Genomic DNA, 11,458 nt, shown 5'->3' with positions numbered 1-11,458 from the left:
AGTTGTATATACTCGTACTATAAATCCCGAAAAGCCACTTTTTTATAGATTTTTCATGAGCGTTTAAAAAAATTTAACTTTTCATTTTTCGAAAAATTTTCCCGAATATATAGTATAATATTTACTACAGCATCGTTACCATAGTACCAAATACTAGTCAAAGACTACAAAAACAATTATGTATTAAATAAAGTGTTAATCCTATTAACTGACAGGCGTGTTGCATTTGCGGTCAATTTGTCCCGTCGAATTTTGATTGAACTTAGAAATTGTAAAATGAACTTTTAATCCTATGCATACAGCCAATTAGAGTACAGCAGGCCTTAAAAAAATGCACGAAGGGTGTTGCCAGTGGTGATGCAACTAACAAAAATAAAAAGGGTGAGAGTGTAGAATAAAATTTTCAGCTTTCAAGGTAGTGTCTATTACTACTTTTTGATAGACTTACACTTATATAAACGCTAAAATCTATAGTATTTGTATTTTTTAATTTTAAGTTAAAGTTTTTAATTTTTAAGAATTCTAAATATATAATTTTTTTTTAGAAAATATATTGGCATTTAAATACAAACATTTCTTAAGCTAACTATGTCACAAAAAGGTTAAATACTTGTAGGCACGTTTTTATAACCGAACTATTCTTAACCTCAAAATGTTAATACTTTTTAAGCGGCTTAGACTGTGTACAGCCATTTGCATCTAACCAGAGCTGTAAACAGGTACCCACCCAACTATTAGTTGTTGCATAAGTGTTGTGCAATCCAAAAGCCAAAGAAAAACTCGCTGCTGCTGTCAGTTCAGACAGTTTTTATGAACTCTTAATCCCGATAATCGCCTACATAATCATCCCTAATTTGAGCACTTCAATGTTGTTGCATGCTTCATAAATTTACTACACTGCCTTTAGAGAATTATTGGACTCAGTTCGTTTTTTTTAAATATTTTTTTTTTTATGCATTTTGTGAGTTTTTGCACTCTTTCTATACCCTGAACAGGATATATTAAGTTTACCACAAGTTTGTAACTCCTAAAGGAAACGTCAGAGACGCTATAATATTATATATTATATATAAATGATCAGCGGGATGAGCTGAGTCGATTTAGCCATGTCCGTTTAGTCCCTCAGTTTTGAAGCTCAAGAAGCTGCTCATTTGTCGGAACGGTCGTTAAGCTGCCATACAAACTGAACGATCGGAATCAAGTGCTTGTATGGAAAACTTTTACTTTTGACGAGTTATCTTCACGAGCATTGGCATGGGTTATTGCCGAAAGCAATTATGCGATCTACAAAGAATTTTTTTAGATCGTATTGATATAGCATATAGCTACCATACAAACTGAACGATCAAACTTCTCGTAAGGAATATTTTCAATTTGTGAAGGGTATTATAGCGGTGCAACCGAAGCTAACGTTTTTTCTTATTTATTCTGCATCCTAGCAACCAATATTCTCGAGAATTCAAACACAACATTTGTTTTTGTTTTCAACCCTGCAACACCTTTTATTGTCACCTTTTTGTTGTATGCAATATTAGACAGTTTTTCGGTGGCACCACTTCATTGCTACGCTATGTTTTCAATTTGTTGTTGTTGCTTTTCATTCACACTGCATTGCAACGTTTTTATTTATTTCTCGTAATCTTTCAAATTCGTCGGGCTAAATGAAATGTACAAAAAAAAATCTGAGCAGAAAATTCCTTAATTGAAATATGATGCCATTAGGTTGCAGCGCCCAAGCAACCGTCAACCAAACAACCAAAACGTTGAGGCACCCGCTCGCGTTGATTTTGTGACGAGTGAAGAGTCGCATAGACGTGAAGCATCGCTACTGTTGTCTATCGTTGTTGTTGTTGTTGTTTGCGGCTCATGTTGCAAATGTCAGCAATTGCCGTTTTGGCATGGCAATGTAGCGTCACAGCGATTTCAAGTGATGATAAACGAAATAGTAGGGAAAAAATGGAATCTTTGCGCAAAAATATTTACTTTATTTATAGAAATTAATTAATTAAGTAAAATCGCACAGAAAGACTCGAAACTATCAATATCTGACACTTTTAACGTATTACGAATTCTAGAAAAAAATTTTTTGCGGGTTCTTAAGCCATCGTTTTTGGTTTGTATTAACCAAAAGTATGTATCGATATACGAACGAGGGCTGAACCAGTAGATCTGTGACCCCGTGTGGATCATACCCTGTATGAAATATTGAGTTTGAGAAAGCTGTCGACAAAATGCATGCCGTGTGGCGACTTCAGAGCAGTGTTTGACCCTATTTAAGCGTAATACGAAAGAGTCCCAGCGTGGTTTCGTGACCATCGACGAAGCATGTATCGATTGGTACACACTAGAGGACAAGCTATAGTCGATACAGTGGACTTCCACACTCGCTGTGGTGAGGCTAAAGAGAACACAATTTTGGAGAACGCAATCTGCATGAAGGATGGTGATGTTAAGTCACTTTCACCTTCATTGCCTAGCTATGGCTAAATTAAGGTTGAAGCATGTCGAAGGCATGATTACTTCTACGAACTAGTTCAACAAAGTTGTGGCAAGCTGATGGCGTTTTGTATATATGCGACGGTGTTCTTGAACCATAGAACATTACAACGAATCTGCATATCTAGCTGTTCAAGTGGGCTAATTCGTGGCTATACGATCAATCGAGTAAAAAAAGTTGAATATATTATATATATACATACTTATTTACCTATATACAAATACTCTATGAACATAATCGCACAAATATCGCCATTGCAATATGAGAAAGTGTCTCAGGTGCCCGCGCGAACGCAATGAACTCCTCAATTACAATTTGTTTACATATATATTTACCTTAATATACTGTTTTTTAATCTGACTATTTTTTTGTTTTACTATTTTCCATATTCATCCCAGTGCATATACATATATAACATATGTACTTGTGGATATGTAAATGGAAACGCCAAACTTGTATGTATGTATTTGAAGAATTCGACACGGAAATCTTTGCACAATTTCGTTCGATTTCAACGGAATTTTATGAGGGCTAAATAACAGTATTCGCAACATGTGATACGATGCCACAAATGTGACGTTTGCCACTGTTCCCGGCCACGTACAAAAATTGTTCTAATTTTCAGTTATGCTTTTGTATGCGCCACCGAAATTCAAAACTGCTAATTTCTCGGTCCAATTTTGGTTTACTGGTTTGTGGTGCAATTTTGGGTAATTGGATGCAACCGTGGAGGTTGTTTCTAACGCGAACGTAGAAATTGCAATTGAAATATGGTAAGAAGGAGAAGGTGACTAATTGCAATGAGTCAAGTGACATTTGTTATAACGCTAAAAGTAAGCAAAAAATGTGATTTATTCTATAAATATTTTTTATTTTAATATGCAACAAAGTTTAAAATAATAATAATAATAATAAAAACAAAAAAAATTATATTTTCAATTAAAAAATTTCAATAAAATATTTTTTTTCAATAAAAATTTCAATTAAAAAATTATAATAATAATAATAAAAATATATTTTCAAATAAAAAATTTCAACTTTCTACTTAATACAATATATTTTTTAATAAAAATTTCAATTACAATAAATAAAAAAAACCAATAATCATAATAATATTAAAAATAAAAATTTTAACTTTCCACTCAATAAAATATACTTTCAATTCAAAATTTCAATTTTTTTTACGAAAGAATGTTCGTTAATAATTTGGGTCAAGGACTCGTCAAATCTTTTTTCTACATTAAATGGCAGCAGTTTGTGAGTTGCAAGCACAAGAAAGTTCAACTATTTTAATTAAAAAACTTTTTTTCTAACCAAACAAAGAATAGGAAAGAAAAAAAACGCACACAATATTAAATCAAAATGGCGTACTTGCCACATTGGCAACGCCTCTCAAGGATAATGAAGCCAAAACAACCCCTTATACCGTATATTGCTTGCCATAAGAGTACACGTTTCAATCTCAATGCGTTTCATGCGCAGCAAGTTATTGCTCTGCATTGGTATGAGTGCGTTTGAGTGACACCCACACTATGAAAGATTTGCAGGCGCACAACGAACAAACACTGCGCTCATTCACCAATTCCACCATCCACCACAATTCATTAGTGTGCATGGCAAACCAATCCAACTACAGCAACGGACAGGAAATTCTTGCTCAAAAAATGCGCTTTTGACTTTTTTGTATCAGTTCTTTTTGAACCACAAAACGTAGTGGTAGCTTTATTAACGATATGCGGCACAGTGTAACGATCGTGTGAAAAAACTATTGATTACAAGATTTTTTAAATGATTTTCAAGAAGTTGTGCGAATTGAAATTGTGTAAAAAAATAAAACAAAAATAATACAAATTTAAATTTAAAATAAATAAATAGTGTTTTTTTAGTGTAAGCAATTTACAACAAATACAACTATATATGGTTTCGAAAATACTATTCGGCAATATCGAAAAAAAGTGGTTATAAATTATATAAATACAGAGTGTGTGCCTAATCGCTGCACATTGTTGTTCAATGTTTGACAAGAATATGGATACAACGCTTGCATCATCGTTACACGTTGGTGATATAGATTCTACAAGTTCCGGCGGCGCATCCTCAGACAATTCAACAGTTATGCAGGATAATATGCATTCACCAGTGCAATATGGTAGTCTTTATTTACCAAATTCAAGTAAGAAATTGATGTAAATATTAAAATAAGAAAAAAATAAATATTTATGCTCAACGAGAGCAGCTGTTGATTGTTAAAATAATTTGTTTTAATAACAAGAATTGAAAAAATTCATTATAAAAATCTGAAATCGTCTCGCAAAAGCATATACCTTTCTATATAATATAAACACGGTAAAAAAACGTAAAATATAGCACATAATAGTATTGAATTCTTAAAAGGTGGTTCAAAAAGTGTTTTTATCACATTGTAAAAATATTTTGACAGTGGCAGTTCTGACATAAGGCCACAATCATATCCCCGTGAAGCAAGCGAATAACTTTACACTAAAACTAATCGAACCTTAGCCAGTCAACATACATAAAACTTGCGTTTATTGTTAAGTTTGACAACCCATCTCTTTCTACCAAACACATTTTGAAGTTTACTAGCAAAACTGACAGAACTTGTGATTAGAAACAATGGACGAGATCGTTGAAGGTCCAATACTTGCTTGGAGAGCGAAAATTATTACAACTACCAGAAATTTCAGTTGAAGTTTAATTGACAAATCTAAACCAAATCGTTCTACTCTTTTTTATGCATAGGACTTAACAGTTCCACGTTATTATGTGTTAATTTCTAGGCTAAGTTTTCCAATGTATTGGGGTTTTGGTAGTCGTGACTTGCTTCTTTATTTCTTTCAATTTGGTTACTTCAATTTTAAATACGACATATCTAAACAAGTCACCCTGTATAGATAAACTAAGTGTGGCAAATCGAACAAGCAACTGGCGCAAATTTAATAAAAATCGAATAGCAAGCGGTTATACCACTTTATTGAGATATTCAGAAACTCTCTGGCTTGTGTGGGCTTAACATAATTCACTTTCCGGCACCAAAGAACAGAATTGAGTAATATAGGAAACATTTTTATATATTTTGTAGCTGTAAGTACAATTTCATAAAATATTTTTTATTAGGAGAGTATTAAAAATACCTAAAAGTAGATATGAAAATCAAATTCTGAGACATCTTTATACTAATCATGTAAGAAAGCGCAAAATTCGGGTGTAACCGAATATTTTATAATCGCACAATTTGAAAAGATCAAAGGCGAAGAAATACTTTCAGGTATTGCATTTGTGAAAAGTTGTATACTGTAAAGTGAAAAATTAAGATGTAATTTAAAATATATATAGGAAGTAGGCGTGATTAACATCCGACTTGGCCCATTTAATAGCTTACGATAGGAAAGAATGGGTTGAAATTGGTCAAGTAGTTCCTGAGATATAGGATTTCACCTAAAAGTGAGCGGTGCCACGCCCATTGAACGATTAATATTCTAGCTCCTATAAAGCCGTTTACTGCTAATGAAATTTAAGGGAAAAAATACTTCTTCCCGGTAAATTTGGTTAAGTTAGTTTCAGCGGTTTGAGAGATATGTACATTAAAGCATTTAGGAGACGGGGTCACGCCCACTTTTTAAAAAAAATTAGCCTCTAGGTGTCCCTTGTTACAGTTATGTATCTTAATAAAGTGCTTAATAATGGCACTTTAAAATTTTTTATTTAAAGGCGTTTTTGGGCGTGGCAGGAGTTCGATTATGCCCATATGCAATACCAACCTTTATTGGGTGCCAATTAATATGTGTACCAAGTTTCATCAAGATATCTCAAATTTTACTCAAATTATCGCTTGAACGGCCAGACGGACCGGCAGTCCCCCAGATTTCAACTCATCTTGTCATCCGGATTATTTATATACACATTACCCTATATCTAGATCGATTAGTTTTAGGGGATACAAACAACCGTTAGGTGAACACAACTATTGTATTATATTCTATTGCAACATGTTGCTAGAGTATAAATATATCAAACTACTCTGAAAAATTTTATTTCCAATAAGTTAAATATAAAAGCTTGGACCCCTTACATATGTACTATATACATTTTCCTTACTGTACCTCAATTTATGTATGTATGCATTGTTTATGAATATTTGAGTGTGGAACACAAACAAAATAAGGAAAAGCCGTAATGAGCGACAGGAAAAATTTAGCTGAGAATGGCGCATTTCTCAAGCATTGAATTACAGACAAACATACCTTTATTTATACAAAAGACAAAAACAACTTGAGCGTAGAAAATTATAAAGTAACATAATCCAAAAGCTAACGTAACACATATGAGAATTTATTATTAATGCATGTATTATATAGTACATAATTATGTAATATATGCTGCAAGCATCTATGGGAAGAAGCTTTTTTTTCGAGCTTAAGAGCTTAGACCCCCATTTCTTGAAAGTCAAGATAAACCAAAAGTTTCTTCAAGTGTTTATTTTAGAAAACAGAGTCTAATCATGCCATTGTTTTGTTCATTCAATTTTTTTTAGATTATCGCGGCAATATCTCCTGCAAAACTGTATTACACTTCGATAAGTTCCCCGCCTACGCGAATGATAAAGACATCGAACGAAGATTCTGCGATATAAGTATTGATTATGACAAGTCACCACCGCCCACCGCTGCGGGTTCACCACTTTATCCCGCGCTGAATGGTATTATATATGAAAGCGGTGTTGGTGATCACAACGGTAATACAAAAACAACACTAAACAGTGAAGCAATCAACAGCATTAATCGCACAGGTTCGGTAGGATTGAGTGGCGGCGGTCAATTGATTTCCGGTATAACAACAACACATGGCTTATCGGGTGGATTTCAATTGGATCGCAAGTTTTTGCAATTCACCACAGATCAGGTGGGTGTCAATTAATAATATATTATATTAACAAAAATTACTTAGACTGCTTGATTTTGTTCAATATTAATATTTACACTTCATCGTTCAGATACAATGTATGTGTGAAGCTCTACAACAAAAGGGTGATATCGAGAAGTTAACCACCTTTCTGTGCAGTCTACCCGCCAGTGAACTTTTCAAGACGAACGAGAGCGTGTTGCGTGCCCGCGCGCTTGTCGCCTATCATCGTGGACAATTTCACGAACTCTATAATCTTTTAGAAACACATTGTTTCTCAGTGAAATTTCATGTCGACTTGCAGAATCTCTGGTTTCAAGCGCATTACAAGGAAGCAGAGAAAGTGCGCGGACGTCCATTGGGCGCGGTCGATAAATATCGTCTGCGCAAAAAGTATCCATTGCCGAAAACAATTTGGGATGGCGAGGAAACGGTTTATTGTTTTAAAGAGAAAAGCCGAAATGCTTTAAAAGATTGCTATATGACAAATCGTTATCCAACGCCGGATGAGAAGAAAACGTTATCGGAGAAAACCGGTCTAACGCTGACACAAGTGTCCAATTGGTTCAAAAATCGAAGACAGCGCGATCGAACACCCCAGCAAAGACCGTGAGTATCTACTAAGTGAAAAGTGTTAGTTTAAGGAATCTGTAGAGTATTAGCATGGCTCTATTTCCACCCACTGCCACTGCGTTTCGTAATACGATTGCAATTTGTGAAACGCGTTTTGATAAATGGCAGCTTAACATGTTTTAGGTAGCTGAGATACGTCCAACCAATCGTTCTTTCAAGCCCAAAAACTCGATTATTCACAGAGAGACCATCTTTGAACTCCATCAACTCACTTCGGGTTTAGGTATTCAAAACTATTCTATATTTGTAAAACTTTGTGCATATGCTGAGGTGATTATTTTATGTGGATTTCTTTAGACTAAATCGCTCCCCCTGGATCCACTAAGGATCTTTTTTTTCACAATATAGTTTGCACAAAAATCGAAACCGTCCATCAATGTCTCAAAAATCACCGATTACACTCGCCATTTATTCTTACAAATCGACATGTGTACTTCACTAAGGAGCGCGTACCAATTTACATAATAGAATAACAAAGAAAAAGCGTAAAACGGAGCGTGCTCGAAAAGGTCTCACATTACAAAAATTTTGAAGAAAAACTATACACTGAATGGAGCAGAGCCTTTATGGTACATATATGTATATATAGATGTATGTTTGTAGACTGCGTCAAAAGTCGCAGCGGGCAGCCACTTGACTTTTTAGAAGGGCGAATACGCCAAGTGTTTTCCCTTTAACTCATAAAGCACACACATATGTACGGGATCGGGATCGGACTGGTGGGAATTAGTGAATGGCAAGTGCGAGGCTAGTAAATGCGGAAAATTCAATCGAACCAAATTGGCATTTAAAATCATTAAATCAAGTTGACCGTTACACAGAAAAATACAACAAAAAGTGCGACGCATACATATGTAGAGTAAGTAGGTATGTAAAAGTGTTGTGCATTTGTTGTTGGACACGTACTATTTCCTGTTGTGATTTACATACATACGTTGGCATACCAAGTTGCGTTGTTGTTGTCGGCGGCTGCGTAAATTCAATTTACACACTTAACACTTGAGCGTGTTTTATGTGGCCATTTGCATCATTGCGCCGCTGCGGTTCGTTGGCGGGCTAAATACGCTTTGCTTATTTTTTATTTTTTAATATTTTTAGACTTTTAGTCGCCACAAGTTATTGCATTTTCTTTGTATTTGACTAAGTAATAAAACTCACGTACGTGTACACATACTAAAGTGTACGCATGCGCAGCGCATGTGCCACGATTGCAGCTTGCAGTGCTATGCACAAGATCGCACAGTGGGGTATCAGCATGAAAGTATACTTTTCACACATGTTTTGCATTAAAGCATAGCATTTGGTACGATTTTTTTGGTGACGCCAAAGTACAGCGTAGTTAAAAAATTTGAATTGAATTTTTAAGATACAGTGGGGTATTTCAGACATTTATTTTACAAAAAATGTATGTTTTGTTTCATAAATATTTTAATATGATTCTTCTGCTAACTCATTTTCTTTTTATCGCCTGAGTTAGACCAGGTCTAACATATCTTATTGATCCTAGCTAAGCAGTTAGTCGAATTTTTTTTACTCTTGCTATTATCTAGTACCCTTTAAGTTACACACGTTTCAAACGAAACTCAGATCTACGAAATCGGGTAATAATTATGAATTTAAAAGCCGATACAAGTAGTATCAAAGTGGACTTAAACAAATTTAAATTATAATAGCTCATATAAATCCGTAAATATACCTAAATTGGTATAAATTCCTTGACAACAGTATGTACGTAACTGTTATTAGTTAACCAATATACCAAAATCATTAAATGTCACACTTTTAATGAAATGACTGCTTTGGAGTCCTCAAAAATTTTGCGAGAGGGTTTTAGATAGCTAACGTTTGCGGGTTCACAAATATTTGAGTCACTTAAGGCATTTAAGGAGAGTCATGGGATCTGAAAAAATCAGCGACGATGATTTAGCTTATTCGTAACTCTAATACGGAAAAGTTAAGGAATATCTAGTCGAAAATGGTCGTGCTTGGGTTAGATAGATTTAAAAAGCTCTCAGTAATATTTATAAATCTACAAATTTGGTCTGATATTTCGGATATGAACCTCGTTCACACAAGTCATTTGCTAAACATACTGAATCTCTCGCAAAGAAAGATTCAAGTAGCGGCCGTAAAAAAGATGCTTACGAAAGAAATCCAAGCATAAAGCTTTACATAGAACGCTTATTCACAAGTTTTGGTTATTTTTGACTTATTACAGCACACGAAATTCAAATATCTGTCTCATATAATCATTATTTAATTTTTTGTGTTAATTTTTAATTTGTATTGTTTTATATTCTGTCTTTCTAGTGATATCATGTCTGTCCTGCCTGTTCAACAATTGGATGCGAATGGTTTCCCTCGTATGTTTAATGCGCCCAGTTACTATCCGGAATCTATTTTTAACACTCAATAGCATAAGATCTTACAATTTTAAGTAACGTCATTGTATTCATAAGAAAACGCACACACTTTAAAATCAATATTTAAAAAAATGTTGTATATATAATATTTAATAGTATAAGTCCATTGAAAATGGCAAACTAGCATAAATTGTTTATAGATTTAAGTTAATGTTTAAGAAAATGAAATATGTATGCTGTATGTTTGTGGAGAATTTAAAAATGTGGCAATACATTTAAAAATATAAAAAAGAGAAAGTTAACAAAGTTTATTTTATTTAATGTATATATGTCTTCAATAGATTATTATTCAGCGTAAATGGTGATATCCACTTGCACGTCAGAAAAGACGCGTTTTTTCGTGTTTTTCTAAATGGCATTTTATTAATAAAAACAAAAATTTAATGTGCTTTCATAATTGGTGATTTATTTAGAAAAATTTTGAATTCTCTTAATCCTGCAACCGATCTTCAAAAAGACCTTTGAAAAAAGGTGTCTGCCGGTGAAAGATTTTTCCTGTTAAAATTATCCCAACACCAAAAACAAAATGTTAACACAATAGATGAATACAGGTAATGACCGGAGTACTAGAACTACTACAAATTTTTATTTTTTGACAAAATGGCGGCTTCGCAAAACTAGAAAACTAAAAAAAAAGTAGTTTTTTGGGAAATAGTTTACACTTCAACATTATGAGTTCGATCCTTTACTGACAGTTTTTCTCTGAAAGTTTCAAGAAAAACGCTTTAAAAGTTTTGGAAGTCGATTACAAAAACAAATTCTTACAAATACGATAATATCTTCGAAACTTTTTGCGGTGTCAAATTTTCGAGAATACTTTCAAATATATAAACATTTGTTAAAAATAGATTTTTTTGAAATACTCAAGTGGGTATAACCTCTTAATCTATTACTCTGCGAGCTCGACAAAGAACTGAGAGCAAAAATCACGATTGCAGTAATAACCAATATGTCTCATAAAGTAAGTCCTCGAATTGCTCGACGG

General features: G+C 33.8%; 1 protein-coding gene across 1 annotated transcript; it reads left to right on the top strand.

The window, feature by feature from the left end:
• Positions 1 to 4,205: 4,205 nt before the first annotated feature.
• Six4 (homeobox protein six4) lies at positions 4,206 to 10,674 on the top strand. The gene is made up of 4 exons (XM_014237599.3): positions 4,206 to 4,670; positions 7,050 to 7,417; positions 7,509 to 8,026; positions 10,361 to 10,674. Exons 1-4 carry the CDS (start codon positions 4,511 to 4,513, stop codon positions 10,464 to 10,466), a joined length of 1,152 nt encoding a protein of 383 aa, XP_014093074.1. The 5' UTR covers positions 4,206 to 4,510; the 3' UTR covers positions 10,467 to 10,674.
• Positions 10,675 to 11,458: the final 784 nt, after the last annotated feature.

This window comes from Bactrocera oleae, chromosome 6, assembly GCF_042242935.1.
Source record: "Bactrocera oleae isolate idBacOlea1 chromosome 6, idBacOlea1, whole genome shotgun sequence".
NCBI classification, from domain to species: domain Eukaryota; kingdom Metazoa; phylum Arthropoda; class Insecta; order Diptera; family Tephritidae; genus Bactrocera; species Bactrocera oleae.
This window is presented reverse-complemented; position numbering and strand designations above follow the sequence as displayed.